The following is a 16,224-nucleotide window of genomic DNA, read 5'->3' on the forward strand; positions in this document are numbered from 1 at the left end:
CCTGCAGGCCGGAACGCCGGGAGCGGCGGGTCGAAACTTGTGTGCTGCCAGTACGCCATGCTAGGACGCCGCTGGGATAGAAGGCACTGTTCGCCGGGTCACCACTGTTGAGGATTTGCGGGGTCGCAGCGGAGCACTAGAGCAAGGTGACCAGCGTGGCAGGCTTCTAGTTCCGAACTGCTCGTGCCGGGCGTGCGCTCTGAGCACGCGCTGTCCATCTTTATTTAACGCCGTTGTTGTTGTGACTGAGAGAAGGATGAATAGGAAATTGCACGGGCCTGCCTACTGGCTCGATCCGAGCCACCACCGCTGCCACGTGCAGACAGAGGAGAGTTAAAAGATCAGAGGAAAGAGAAAAAGAAAAGAAAAGACGCTCGTCGCAGCAACAACTTCGTCCGCCGGAGCGGACGCTGCTCAAAAAACAGACAAGCGGCCGAAGCCGCGCTCGCCGAAGCGAGAACAGATACTCTATTCTCAGCGCCGGCTCTTTATAGCGTCGCCGGGCGATATAGTTGGTTGGTTTGGTTTATTGGGGTTTAACGTCCCAAAGCAACTAAGGCTATGAGGGACGCCGTAATTAGTGTAAACAAACCAGATTAATTTATAATTTGACGGGACATCAAATGCTATCGCAGTAATGCATGTGCAGAAGATTGTTCTTTTAAATGCTTCAAATAATTTGAGCATATCTACAAAGAGACCCATCAGAATTGGTGCGCTGGATACAGAAATATGCGGTCAAGTAATTCGCACTAATCGGCAGCCGTCTGTAGTTTGGAGACGTCGTTTTTCTACAGATTACGTTACACAAGTGATGAATGCCGCCTACTTGAAAGTTATGTTTTTCGTGAGTACGCCTCCTTATCTGGGGCTGGTCTTAATTACTTGAGTTTACTCTTTTCAGGTGTCTCCCCAGACTTGTATTACATCTGCAATACCATTGTATATGACGCGGGTTCGATCCCGGCTGTGGCGGTTGAATTTCTTTGGTGGAGAAATTCTAGAGGCCCATGTACTGTGCGATGTCAGTGCACGTTAAAGAACCCCAGGTGGTCGAAATTCCAGGAGCCCTTCACTACAGCGTCTCTCATAGCCTGAGTCGCTTTGGGACGTTAAACCCCATAAACCAAACCAAACCATTGTATATGAGATGGTGTGTGGTCTTCGGTTGTCGAAGGCATTACAGCTCGTGTGCGAAGGGCGCAGACATTTGACCTGCCTCTGCTTGAGAGGTGCTACCTGGTTCCTGAGCGAGACAGGGAACACAGAGTAGCAAGGGCTCGGGCCCTCCACAAACAGTATAGCGAGGACCATGAGGTGGTCTACGTGGACGCAGCGGAATATACGACAGGCTCCCGTATGGCCCTGGCGGTAGCCGACAATAATGCAAAGCTTCTAACCTCCAGCTCAATCATTGCCAATTCGACCACAGAGGCAGAAGAGGCAGCCATCGCGCTTGCTCTCATTTCTACATCTGCCACAAAATTATCTCCGATTCCAAATCTGCAATTTTAAATTATGCCAAGGGCTACATATCCAGCCCCGCTGCTCGTTTACTAGGTTTCTGGCAGCCCCGGCGCCTCATCACCCTCATCTGGACGCCAGCACATGCTGGCCTCCCTGGCAACGAGGAGGCTCATTCCCTAGCCCGAGGTCTCACATTCCGGGCAGGAGTCGAGCCCCCTCTACGAGCCTCGGAGCGCTCGCTCTCCTTCCGTGATATTCTCTCGTACCACCGAGACAAACGAAGGGAATACGCACCCCCAGCTCCATCCCTCACCATAGGGGAAGCTGCACATTGGCGACAACTACAAACCCGAACTGCTCCATACCCAATACTGCTGCATGCCCGATACCCAGACCGATTCCCGTCATCATGCAAACTTTGCGACAAACCAGGAGACTTCTTACACACCCTCCTTAATGCCCCACCTTCCCTCATCCACCATCACCAACCGCGGTGGAGTCTTACTGGGAGTCTCTTCTGACCAGCTCGTCCGCTCAAGAACAGCGCCGGATCATCTCCAGCGCTCACAGAAGGATTGCGCTCCAGGGGCTATCCTTCGCGTTGTAAGGGTGCCTCCTCCTCACATTGAGGAGGCACCCAAGTGCCATGTAGGGGGCTTCGCACCCACGATTTACATCATTGGCAATAAAAGTTTCCACCACCACCACCTCAGTCCGTCATGCTCGGTGCCTTCTGGTACCTTTGCTACATTGTTAGACCACCCCTCCGTGTCATAAGGCGGGTGCAGACTACAGTTTTTTCTTTTGTAGCGAGAGCTACATTGGCCGTGTTCTCGTCTTTTCGCTTTGGCCGGTGGCCAGACTGCGAGCGGAGCCGTTGCCTAGCAACCGCCGCAGCTAGCAGCACCGCTCGCCGCGCCATCTGGCATGACGTCAGAGGAGGAGCCGGTGAAACCGCGTTGCAACAACAGGATGAGGAGGAGCCGGCGTTGCATCGTATGTATAGAAGGGGCGGCTCGGTGGGCAGATATGGAAAGTGAGTCGGAGAGACTGAAAGAAGCCAGGCTTCGTCGTCGGAACGAAACCAAGAGGAGGCAGCGAGCCGAGGAGACGGAGGAAGAACGAGCCGCACGCCTCGAGAAGCGTCGTAAGCCGTCTTGGAACAGTGGACACCTCAGTCGTGCTTAAAGCTACGTGACGGTAGTGACAGATGTGCGCTGCATGCTTTGGCATTGACAACGTTGTGGCAGAAACGCGGCACTGAAGCCATAGGCCGTCGGCGTTCAATGCGTTCATTGGCGTTGGCAGTGTTTTACACTCCAACGAATTTAAGGAAAGGAAGTGCGCATAACTGGCTCCCTGGGTCAGTGGACGCCTGAATCGCGCTAATAGGTACGTGGGGTGATGAGAGAGAGATTTGAGCTGCACGCGTTAGCGCTGACAACTCTGGCAGATTCGCGGCACTGCTGCAATAGGCCGTAACGTTCACTGGGTGAGTAAACTGTCGCGATCAACCATTCACTGCCACCTTCCAGGTTGGTGCGCTGCCTATCCAGTATCCGGAACGCACTCAACGTTACAGACGCCAAGCCGCTCATAGTTGGCCGACACGCCGTAACTTTCGCTCTATAACCAGGTTCAGCAGTTGTTGAACCGCACCATTTTTTTTTGTTCCGGAAGCAACACTACGCAAGGTCTGAGCGATTTCGCGGAGCCCCAGAGAGCCCCAACTGCCATGCGCGAGGAGCGAGTGCCGTCAGAGCAGCGCGGAGCCGCCGCCGACTCCTCCGCTGCGCGGGTGACTCATAGGTGTCGTCGCCGCTGCGTCAGCAGTGCATTCTCCAGGAGGAGGGACGTCACACGGCGCACGGCTGCGGCGCTGGGGCCATCGCCTCCTCCGCTACGTCGGTGACTCAGAGGTGCCGCCGCCGTTGCGATTGCCGCGCCGTTGCTTCCGCAATTCTACTCGGGATTGCCATTGGTCAAACCACAGCTAATTTTTTGGTCTGGTGGAACCGAGCTTGTGGCTCGTGCTGTTCTTCGACAACCACGGGAGAGAGAGGTTTTGCCTTCCGAAATTTGTCCGTCACGTTCTTGCTGTTAGCTTTGAAGGGTATTTGCGCATCCTGCTAGGAAAAGCGTCTCCGGCGCGAACCCTGATTCGGTACTTTTTGGGCCCTACTTTACGCTTTTTGGATCCCGGGCCCCTGTTAATCATGGACCTCAGTCAGAGCAGCCTACCGCTTTCGATGCTTCGTCAGTGGCCTTTTACAGGCATGCAAGAGCAGTAGCACCTGATCTCAACATCGCCGCAGACCGTGAACATTATGGACTCGCTATTGTCCATAGCGCTATTGGCTATTGGCTATTGTCCATTATGGGCTCGCCGCTCACCTGTGTGCTGAGTTCAGTGGACGCTTTTAGCGTCGAAACCACTCCAAGACCACCTACGTGACTTTGTCTGGAAACTTGGCTGGACAGTGGTCGTGACAACTTTTTAAGGAACTAAAGGAGAGTTTACAGGCCAAAAATGGCCCTTTACATAGGTGGAGTCCTTAGTCCGGGACCCCGCTGGATGAGGCCGCTACTCACGCCCGTTGGACTAGAGCCCTTTGAGACTCCAGCGTCGAGCAGTTGAGCAGAGCTGCCTCCCATGCCTCTCGGGAACGAGAAGGATTGGGGGGAAGGGAAGGATTCTTCTGCCAGGCCTAAACCATATGGAAGGTATCGGATACTTCCCCACGGTGAGGGCAGCGCCCATCAATTTTGGGGTCGAAATGTTTCGCTATTGCAGGACACAACAGAGTTTTGGTCTGCAGGCGCCTCAAAATTCGCTCATTGGCTTTACTCAGGCCCTTAGCAGGGACCGGGAAAAGCCGATGACGTTCGCAATAGTCGTCCAGAATTTCCCTGAACCGCAGAAGCGCTTGCACAATCTCTGAGTCGGAAGAGCCTGGATGAGGTTCCCGGCAGGTAAGCGCTCGGGCAGCCGCGTCCGCAGCCTCATTACCTCTAACGCCCTGATGACTTGGCGTCCAAACTATGCGTTTGGGCGAAGGGTCCGATTCCCTCACTGCGCGCTTAATATACAGTAGGCTAAAGGTGAAAGCTCGCCAGCCAGGTAGTGTTCACAGGCTCAACGCGAATCTGTCACAATTACCTTCGAATTCGAGTCCGAGGCGGCAAGCGCAATGGCTACTTCCTCGGCCTGAGCTGAATTTCGAGCTCGAAAGGAGAGGCCGTTGACGCATTGGTCCTGGTGAACTACTGCGCCCATGTAGAATCCAATGGGCGACGGCCCTGCCACGTCAACGTAGTTTTTGGATCCGTTTTGATGTCCGAGGGCTCGAGCGCGCGCCTCTCGTCTGCCTTCGTGTGTATGCGTGTCCATGTTGCGCGGGAGTGGAGGGACCCAGAGCTTGTGATGCCATAGCTCCGGAATCCGATGCGACTCCTCTGGAGTGCACTAGTGTTGGATGTGCAAGCGGTCTAGCAGACGGCGCCCGGATGCCGTCTGCGAGAGTCGCGTATATTGGTTCACGACGTGGGCCTCCAGTAACTCCTGGTAGGAGTTGATCACCCCCAACGCCGACAACTTATGATTGGAGATGGCCACTGGGCGGCCCAGCGCTCGCTTTGTAGTCTTTCTAACGATGGCGCCGATTCTTATTTCTTGTTGTTTCGTAGTGCGAAGATAGGGAACGGAGTAGAGGATCCTGCTGGTTACGAAGGCATGGGCGAGCCGAATCGCGTCCCTGCCTCGCAACCAGCCCGCTCGTTAGAAACGCGATGGATCATGCATCCGACCTGTTCGCCTACGCGCTTAAGTTTGGCAATAGTAGATTCCGGGCTGAGCCTGTTATGGATGAACAGGCCTAGTATGCGGAGCTCCTCGACCTCTCTGATAGGACCTCCTGTCAGAGAGATTTGCAAACTCGTGTTGTCTTTAGGATTGAATCTGATGTGCAGAAGTTCCGATTTTGCGGGAGCACATTGGAGACCGCAACCGATAGCGTAGCTATCGATTATGGTGGTGGCCCGCTGGAGGCGGTCCTCCATTTCGCGAAGGCTCCCTTCGGTAGTCCAAATTGTTATGTCATCCGCGTAGAGTGCGTGATGGATGCCTTCCACCCTGGCCAATTGGTGTGGAAGCTGCATCATGGCAATGTTGAAAAGAATTGGCGACAAGACCGCTCCTTGGGGTGTACCCCGTGTACGCATTGTATATGGTCCGTATTCGTCGTCCTCAGTCTTGAGGAAGGCCGGACGTCTCGAGAGGAAGTCTCGTACATACGTGAATGCGTTGCGCCCACAATCGGTGGTACTCAAGTTAGCCAAGATGCTGCCAGGACGAACGTTGTCAAAGGCCCCCTTAAGATCGAGGGCAAGGATGGCCTTGCCGTTGTGGCGCATGGCAGTGGGTCGTATTATGTTGTGGTGTAACTGGACGAGGACGTCCTGCGCACAAATATGCGGGCGGAACCCGAACATAGTGTCTGCAAAGAGGCCCTTGGTCTCTATGTGTGGAGAGAGACGATCCCTAACCATCATATCCATAAGCTTGCCCACACAAGAGGTTAGTGAGATGGACCTCAGGTTGTCGGTACTGTTACGACCCATCTTGAGACCCGCGATGAAACGGTGGTGGATTCAACAGCGGATATTTCGAAAGGTCGTTGACCCCCAAGATGACCCCACCAAAAAGAATGACCAGCTGGGAAATGGTCGATGGATGCTGTTCCCACGCTCGGCTCGGTGCCAACGATCTTCGAGAAGCAACCGACGACGGGAAGAAAGGTTGCCCCTCGTCTGAAAAAAAACCCGGAACGAATCAGAGGAAGCCGGCGCAGCTGCGGCTGCGACGTCATCAGGCCACACCTGTGTTCGATGGACGCGAGCTGACAACAGTATGGTTGCCTCGCAGTGCGACAGAGATGCGGACTTACGCTCCTCCTCGCCAGTTCCCACGTGTGGGCTCTCAACAGGTGTCTTCGTTGGCTGTGTCGTGTGGTGCCGATCTTTTGTGTCACGATGAATTGCCGCCTGGTGAAAGGGCTTGGGCCTTGGGCTATTTAACCTGCGCCCAAAGTGAGCACGAACGCTCTGGGCCCTGGGTAAAAGGCTCATCCAGTCATTCGACGTCATGAACTCTTAAAGTTTGATTCCTTGCTCTTCTTTTGTAAATTTATGTAAATAAGTGTCTTAGTTTCTTGCCATTAAATCTGCTTGTTTTCGTATCTCCAACTTCGAAGCTTCAGACTTTCCTCAGCCCGACGACTCAACACGCTACCAAATGGAGCCCGGGTTCGAGCTTTCCTGTGCGCCGCAACAGTACTCACTGTCTTGCCTGGATTAGGGATGAAAGTTACCAAGGAGGTCTTCCATTCGGGAGCAAGTGGACGCCCGTCTCAAATCTGGTTAATGTACACTGGCAGGTGGAGGCTGGGCAGTGCTCCCCACTTGTGATCGGTTACAGCGGTTGGGTGTGTTACGCTCCGGTACCTGCCCGAATTGCCCGCTCCCGGAATCTAATCGCCACGCTAGTCACCTGCGTTGTAGCGCGTGTCTTTTGGCGCGCGGTTCATGCGGGATTCAGTGGGCAGCGCAGTTCGTGCTTCGTCTCCCGCAGCCGCTTCCCCAGCGGCCGTTTTGCTCTCCTGTTAATTGTGGCGGGTCTTTTCAGTTTATGGCGCAATCGATGCGCCACGGTCGCCGGTGGATTTCGACGCCACGCTGTGTGGCCAGTTCTTGGCCGTCTCCGACGGGATCTGATCAGTTTTTTGTCCGAGGAAGTCTTTTTCTTGGGTGAGGAAGAGTTTCTCCGGCAATGGTCATGCTCATTCATTTCTGTCATCAACGGTCATCTTGTCCTGGTTTTTAGGCCAAACTGGCACTAAGGTCTTCTTATCTTCTTATCAGTGTTTCAGTGTCAAATTATTGCCTTTTCACTTTTATGTCAATAGGTAGGCTATCCTGTTTTACATCGCTCACTAGCAATTCCTGTTAGTTACTTAAAATATTTATCTCTTTAATTATCGCCTTACATGCTTAGTGTCATGTGTTCTTGTAAATGTCAATGCATCTGGTAACCTTGATATGTGTACATATGTAAATAATTTTTTTCTAAACACAACTGCGCACTTCGAAACTAAACGGGGCAAGTTCTGAGAGGTCCGTATAGCATGTTTCTCTGGCGCTGACCGAGCGTCCCCCGAGAGACGGGTCGGAACCCCCACGTTACCTCATGACATCATCGGCAGTGCCTACATCATCAGGAAAGAAAGAAAAAAATGGCTGGCAGTTTAGCGTTGCTGAGGACGAAATATTATGCGAAAGCACGGTGGGCTATCCAAATTTTCAGGGTGGACCAAATTCATTCTGGTTCCAGGTAGGTTCCGAACGTGGGTGAACTCAATTTTCGAATTGTCGGGATTGGCCCATGCCCATTTTGGGGGTGTCCGAGGTCGGTTCCGAGCGTGGGTCAACTAAATTTTCAAATTGTCTGGGGTGGGCCAGTCTCATTTTGAATTAGGCCAAGCCTGTCTTCCACTTGAGAACACCCAGATTCACTGCAGTTTAATTCGGTCAAAGCCATTTAAAGAGGAAATATCGGCTGGCCTAACCATATCTTGGACATGCCTCATGTGTCTTAACATCACACTTACCTCGCAGGGCCATCCTGAAATTGAGCTTTACTTGGTGTCGCACACGTCGTTAAATGGATCAAGGTCATTCCAAGGTCGAATTTCGGGTCGTCCACCATGTTTGGGACATGCCTCATGCGCCATGCCATGCGTTGCCATTCTTACCCTGCAGGGCCATCGCCAAAATTGAGCATTGCTTGGTCCATTGCCATGCACACCCTTTCCCTTAGTCAGTAAATATAGCCCATACCTACGCGAGGGATTGCCCAAGGTATGGTGGTGAGTCCGGCTGAGGCTTCATTTTCTTCGCGTGAGACATCGTCCAAATTGCTGGGGCAGGCAGAAGTGCTTTCGCACTAAAAAAGTGTGGGATCGAAATCAATCCGGAGTCCTTCACTCTGGCGGCCCCTTAACCCGTGTAAAGCTTCGAAGCTGACAGGAATATCTCACGAATTTGGTCATGAAAACGAAAACGTACATGGCCTCATTTAGTTTCTTCAACGTCTCCATGCACGTGGGCTTTCCACACCTACCGCGTGTTGTGATGTTACGAGTTTGCTTCAGCTCCATGTTGATCCTTGTACCATAAGGTGACCGCCAAATGAATGACAGCGAAGATCAAACAGCAGTAAAAGTAGGTTGCTCTTCAACCTAAGTTGAACGTGAACAATGAAAAACTGCTCTCGTACACGGACAAAGCATCCGGTGCCTGCGCTCTTTGCGTACATCGAACTCTTCGTCAGAAACGTTGCGATAGAGACAGCGCATTCATCGGGAGGGTCGTGTGGCACTGGTGGAAACATACATCAGGAAGGCAGCAAGCTGTCATGGTAGTGCATTTATTCTGGGCGGTTTCAAACAGCAATTAAATGTGAGCTGCATTGCACAGATGCACTTACACGAGACGCAAACACAATAGAGAGATGAATACGAAGTATCTTCGATCAACCTGGCTCCAGTGAACGACATCCTGCTCTCTAGGGTGCAGGCAAAACAAGTCAACGAGTCACAACGATGACAACGAACAGAGGAAGAAATTTATTATTGTTAAGTCGATGCTTCAAACAAGTTTTATTATCGGCTAGGCAGGCGGTGTAGGATGCAGGCAGCCTGTTTACCACAATTTAAATATCCCAGGTAGTCGCCGTCATCTGAAACGAAACCACAAACAGATGTGCATGATATATCGAGACAAATTCGTGAGACGAAGAATCCATTCCGATCTTTTTAACCACGTTTTAGAGCGTATGAATCATTTTAAAGTAGGATTGCATTAGACGTCTACATTTTGATTCTCTCGCGTCTGCTCATTTTGTCTGTCCATGCAAGCTCAGCTGGCTGACATGGGCTAACGAAAGAAGTCATGTGCAGCCTTTGTCAAAAGTAGCCAGACTGCACGTTTTTCTTCTCAGTCGTACATTAAAGCTATTATGCCAGCCCTCAAGCTCTAATCTCTGTATGGTGACGAGAACCCCTGTTCTCACCTTCAACGAACTTTTTGATCTTTAGGGAAGCCGTGAGGGCTCTGTTATTTTTTTATTATTTGAAAATACTGTTGGCCGTGAGGCCGTTACAGTGGTGGGGCGTGACACTTGGAAAGCAAAAAGGTTTCGACGATTATACAAAAATACAAAGTGAATCTTCATCTATACAATCATTTCTTACCGCGTAATGTTTCACTTTTTTATACAGAAGCAGTGTTAATAAATATTAACTTGAAAAACAGTTATTTCACACAGAAAAGGAAAAAAATAACAACAAAAATTTCTACATTCCCGGCCTTCACCTTAGGTGAGTTGATTAGGCGTATGACACACACACACAAAAAAAAAGAAGAAAAAAAACTTTTTAGTGCGAAGTTGAGATAGCTTTTTCGAAAGTTGTTAATTTTTTTTATTTATTTCATACTGCAGATCATCTTACAGATCCAAGCAGAACAAGATAACACAGATACACGGGTAACAAGTAAAATAAAAAGAAATAACAAGTAAAATAGAAAAACTAAAAATAAAAATAAAGAAAGTCATGCAGGATGACTATGCGCTTGTCAGAGAATTCCACTCACTGATGGTACGCGGGAAAAAGGAAAATTTAAAAGTGTCAGTTCTAGCAAAGTACGGGGTAAGTGAACCGGGATGATGGTGACGTGTGATGCGTGTAGCTAAAAACGATAAATAGGGTGCAGGATCAAGAGCCAGTTTGTTATTTATGAGCAAGGAAAGAAATTCTCGTCGAATATTTTTTCTTCTTACCTCAAGAGGTTGGATACGGTTAGATTTCATTAGCTCAGACGGAGAATCAAAAGGTGAAAATTTAGAATAAATAAATCTTATGGCTTTTCTTTGGATTCTTTCAATTTTCTTAATATTAGTATTAGTATAAGGATCCCACACCACGCATGCATATTCGAGCTTGGGCCTGATTAGTGAGTTAAACGCGAGAAGTTTAACCTGAGGGGGAGCTTTGGAAAGTTTATTTCTTAAAAAATAGAGTTTGCGAAAGGCGGACGAACAGATATTTTCCACATGTGAATTCCAGGAGAGATTGTGAGTTAATGTTACACCCAGGTATTTAAAACTGGAAACTTCCTGTAGTGGTGTTTGTCCGAGATGGTACCTGTGCTCAAAAATATTTTTTTTACGTGTCACGCGAAGGAAGTTTGTTTTTTCTTTGTTTAAAGCCATGTCCCATTTCTGGCACCACGTAAGGATGTTAGAGAAGTGTTTAGGTCAATCTGGTTATTTGAACATGTAATATCTCTGTACAGCAAGCAGTCATCCGCAAACAATCGAATCTCAACGCCCGGAACAGTTGTGTCGACGATGTCATTAATATATAGTAAGAACAATAAAGGCCCAAGTACGCTCCCCTGAGGCACTCCAGAAGTGACTGAAAGAGCGTCCGATTCCTCTCCATCAATCGAGACATACTGCTTACGGTTAGTTAAATAGTTTGAAATCCAGGTAACTAATATCTCAGGAAGGCCAATGGATTTAAGCTTTAGAATTAATTTATCATGAGGGACTTTGTCAAAAGCCTTGCTAAAATCTAAAAATATTAGGTCAACTTGGCCATTATTGTCTAAGCTTAATGCAATGGAGTGAACAATTGTTACTAATTGGGTTACTGTTGAATATCCTTTACGAAAACCATGCTGAAATTTGGATAAAATGGAGTGCCGATTTAGGAATTCATTTATGCGATCAGCAATGACGTGTTCAATTAATTTACAACAAGATGAAATAAGGGAGATTGGGCGGTAGTTTGACAGCATTAAACGATCTCCTTTCTTAGGTACAGGGATGATTCGGGCGGTCTTCCAGTCAACAGGCAATTTCCCAGTTCGCAAGGATGCTTGAAACAGTACATACAAAAACTTTGCAACCGATTCGGCATATCTTCGCAGAAAAATGTTAGGAATGTTATCAGGGCCACATGCTTTTTTGGTTTTCAAGTTCAGTAGCATAGAAAATATCCCAGCATGTACTGGACTGTAAGAGAGATGCTGGTAAATTATTCCATTCTGCTATCGTCTTCGGAAAATAAGAATTAGCATACACATTAATGCGTGGGTTCGGGGTTTGGTAACAGTATTCATTGCTTGCTCTGAGATGTGTAAGTTGTTTTGGGACCAAGTAATGGGAGCTATTGATATTGAAGGAATTTCTTGAGAGCTGAAATAAAAATTTTAGTCTGGTTACTCGGCGACGTTCGGCTAGAGGTGGTAAATTGAGATCACACAACATCTCTGTTACAGAATCAGTACGTGCATATCTGGGCAGTATGAATCGAGCTGCTCTTCTTTGCACACTTTCAAGTTTTTTTATCAAGCCACTTTCTACAGGATCCCATATAATGCAGGCATATTCTAATGTTGGTCGTACATAAGTTAAATAGGCAGCTAGCTTGGCAGACTGTGAGGCCAGTTTCAATCTTCGGCGCAAAAACCAGAGTTTCTTTTCAACGGCTGAACAGATTTTTAGTACATGATTTTTCCAGCTTAGATCTCTAGAAATGAGGACTCCCAGGTATTTAAGTGTTTCCACTGTGGTAAGTGCGGTAGATCCTAGCGTATAACAGTACTCATGGACATGTTTGGTCCTGTTCGTGACGCGTAAAACTACTGTTTTCTCTTCGTTGATTTTCATTTTCCAGCATTGGCACCATTTTTCGACAGCTACGAGAGCATCATTAAGCGCTTTTTGATTATCTGTATTATTTATACAACAGTAGAGCAGGCAGTCGTCAGCGAAAAGTCTCACTGTTACATCTTTATCAATATGGGAAGCAATGTCGTTAATATAGATTAAAAATAAAACGGGACCCAAGACGGACCCCTGAGGTACACCGGAGGTTACGTTTAATAATTCTGATTTACTACCATTGATTTCGACAAATTGAGTTCTTCCGCTTAGATAAGCTGATATCCAGTGCACGATTTTATGATTAATACCCATTAATAGTAATTTGTTAATTAAATCACTATGTTGGACCCTGTCAAAAGCCTTCGAAAGGTCAAGGCATATTGCATCGATTTGTTGCTTGTCGTTCAGAGCCTTCGCGAAGTCATTAACGGTCTCTACTAGTTGTGTTACAGTAGACAACTGTTGCCGAAAACCATGCTGATTTGAAAAAAAAGCTTTTGTTGATTCAAGATGTGTATAGATTGCCTTTGATATTATGTGCTCTAGAAGTTTGCAACAAACGCAAGTTAAAGTAATTTTCAACTGTCTGCCGGTTCCCAGTTTTGTGTACTGGGATCACTTTAGCGGTAAGCCAGTCATTTGGGATCTGTTTCTGTTCGAGTGAGGTTTTGAATATAATAATCAGATAATGGGTTACCCATTGCGCATACCTGCGTAAAAAGGTGTTTGGTATGCTGTCCGGTCCAACAGACTTTTTTACGTTTATATTTAGTACAAGAGATAACACGCCTTCATAAGTGAGCTCAATATCGGGCATTGTTGATTCTTGTATTTGTGACGACAAATTCGATGACACAGTGTTTGTTGCTGGGGTGGTAAACACAGACTGAAAAAACTTATTATGAGCGGTCGCAATCACAGAAGAATCGGTAATCACCTGATCGCCGATAACAATGCTATATGAGTTGTTATCCCGCTGGGACAAGTGACGCCAAAATCGATGGGGAGAAGATTTCATGTAATTAGTTAATGTCACATCATAATACTTTGTTTTGGCTTCTCTCAGCATTTTCCGTAAAAGGCTTGATAAGTGAGAGATTAAGGTATAATTTTTTGACACTTTCTTTCTTTGTCGATTAATTCTTCGTTTTAAATGGATGATATCACGCGAAATCCACGGATTTCCACGAATGAGAAGGAAACCATGGAGCCTGGTTACTTTTGACAAAGACTGTAGGTAGTGTGTGTTATACTTTGCAGTGGTGCTGTTTAAGCTGAAGTGCGTTTGCAAATAAAGCAATCATCTCTTTTTAAAAATTCGCGATACGACGAGTACCGCACACTGCATACACAGGGTGTTCACCTAAATATTTGCACAATTTTTAAAAATTGGCTTAGTTAGAAGTGCAGTTTTGTCGGCTTTCGGTCGGCGCTTTGGGACGTTAAAAAAGTAGAGAAAGTACAGAACAGAGTTTACTGTCGGGAGATGTCTGTCCGTTTATGTTGCCTTTGAGCCACTTTTATTTTCGCGTCGACTTCATGCACATGTAAAAGTACAATGTACGCGTCACCTCTTTGGCAGGATGTGAAAGCGGAATTGAAAGAAAAAGATTTAACGCGACTGTTCTGTCGTGTAAATCGCGTGAAAATTTACAGCCTGGAAACATGACAACAATACGGTGATGTATGGCATGCGTTAGCGACGCACACGAGTCACACATAAAAACAAACAACATAACTCTGCTGTTTTCAGGAAAATTGAGCTGCACGGCGTGGTAAACGTTTCCGGAATTGCCACAAAGGCACGAAGAGTACACAGCATACAGCTGTGTGAGCATGCTGTCTTTATACACATAAACAAGGCAGCGCAGCAGAGATAAGACTGCAATCTGGAGTTTTTGTTGCCACGCTGCCTTCGCGTTTGCCATCAAGTCCTGCTGCCAACTTCCTTCATATTTTTGCTTGCCTGTGGACCGTGTGCATGTGAAGACAGATGAGCCACGTAGAGTAATGAGCTACTCGTATGCCCTCATTTTGTGGACACAGGTTAGAAGATCAGAGTCAAAAGAATAGAATTTCAGCGTCGTCTTTTTGCCTTCTCTTATAGTTTGTGCCCTGCGTCTTCTGGGCGGTTGTCCACAAAATGAAATGAATATGGACGGAATTTCGCCAGCAGCATGTCCTCAAAGGCAATTACGCTCATGCGCCCTATCCAAGTTATTATTTTGACCTATGCCGGGTAGCAAAATTTAGAAGTTCTGATGTGGAAAGGTAAGATGTGTACAACGCGCCGTTGCCTACCGCTGCGCTGTGTAGGCTCAGATAAAGAGTGCCACAATGAAATGTACTATAGCATCAAATAGTGCATTCATTGCGCGGCGCAAGTAGCGAGAGCGTTATAATTCTTTTTAGTTACTGTACAGAACAGATCTAGTATCACCGGCGTTTGTTTTGCACTCGCCCAAGTATGCATGTAAGCCGCAGTATAGCTGTAAGCCGCAGAACATTTGCCGTTCTTTGAAAGATGCAGGATATACTGTTCTACGCCAACACACGATTAAAATCCCATGAAGGATCAAGCCCACGGTATAGTATGCATTCTTTACGCTCATCGCCAAGCTACATGCTTTGCTTGCGATGTCGTAACGATGCTGCGAGAGCAGCAGGGCCGCACTTGGGAGTTTATAGCCAATTTTCGACGCTTGTGGTGCACGGACTTCGCATCTCGTAAGGGGCCCCCTCTGATGCCGGCAAACATTCGCGGCTAGCGTCTGAAGTGAGGCCTGTAAGCCTTCCATTATGTTGAATGGTACGGCAAAACAGCGCTGACGGACGGGACGGAAGAAGATGAGACAGACACATGCGCTGTGTCTGTCTCATCTTCTTCCGTCCCGTCCGTCAGCGCTGTTTTGCTGTACCATTCAACATGAACCAACCAGCCCGACTCAGCCCTCTCCTTCCATTATGGCTGCTATCTTTCGGAAGTTACAAGTAACGGAGGACGAAACGCATGAGGCTCTTTACATCCTACTTCGTGTGCCATCTATTTAGGTTTCTACCCATGACAGCATGATCCTGCATACTCGTTCTACGCAGTTTGGCATAGTGATGAGTGCGGAGTGGCGCTCTTTATCTGCGTTGGTCATTGGTACATAGTCGTTGGGGTAGGGCTTTATTGCATAAAAACGCAAAAAAAAAGAACAACGGTTGAAGAGATAATTGAGGAAAGCAGAAATAATCCAGGTCGCTAAACACACAGTCCTTGCAAACCTGTGAAAACCGACGTGAAAAGGAACAGGACAACGTACGTGTTTTTGAGCTGCGAATGGCCTGTGTCCAGGAGACTGTGTTGAGGACTAGATGTGGTAGCCGGCCCCGTAGCCGACGCCGACCGTGTGCACGCCGTATCCGTAGCGATCCACGCCTAGGCCCACGGCGTGTACAAGTCCCGGTGCCACGTAGGGCGCGTGGTATCCGACCAAGTGCACGGGCGCCGCGTAGGCGACGTGCGGTACGTAGCCGTAGCCGTAAGGTCCACTGTAGACGGGGCCCACGTTGGTGGACTTCGCCTCTGACACGATGGAGACGGGCGACGAGGCGACGGCCACGGGTGCGCCCGACGCGCCGCCCGTGCCTACGGCCAGGCCAGGACTCAGGCCACCCAGTCCGTATCCCAGGTACGGCGCCGCGTGGGACAGGCCCATCATGCAGCTGAGGAAAGCGGCGACCGCGACGAAGCCCTGCGAAGGAACGTCGACGATGATTCACGGAGTACGCATCAACGAAGTGCTAGTGAAGACTTCGTTTTGGCAGAAACTAATGCGTTTCCTATCATACATTTTTTGGTGTGCGTGGAGTGTTTCTAGTACGCATCAACGAAGTGCTAGTGAAGACTTCGTTTTGGCAGAAACTAATGCGTTTCCTATCATACATTTTTTGGTGTGCGTGGAGTGTTTCTAGTACGCATC

General features: G+C 48.4%; 1 protein-coding gene across 1 annotated transcript; it reads right to left on the reverse strand.

Annotated features, from left to right (window-relative positions):
- Nucleotides 1–15,612: 15,612 nt before the first annotated feature.
- Nucleotides 15,613–16,020, reverse strand: LOC149343393 (uncharacterized; the record flags this gene model as incomplete). The annotated part of the gene is made up of 1 exon (XM_089546951.1): nucleotides 15,613–16,020. A coding segment is annotated over one exon (408 nt), but the record flags the coding sequence as incomplete, so codon positions are not given.
- Between the last annotated feature and the right edge of the window lie 204 nt (nucleotides 16,021–16,224).

The sequence above is a fragment of the Amblyomma mixtum genome, chromosome 5, assembly GCF_055824585.1.
Source record: "Amblyomma mixtum isolate Tamu chromosome 5, ASM5582458v1, whole genome shotgun sequence".
Lineage (NCBI taxonomy): Eukaryota > Metazoa > Arthropoda > Arachnida > Ixodida > Ixodidae > Amblyomma > Amblyomma mixtum.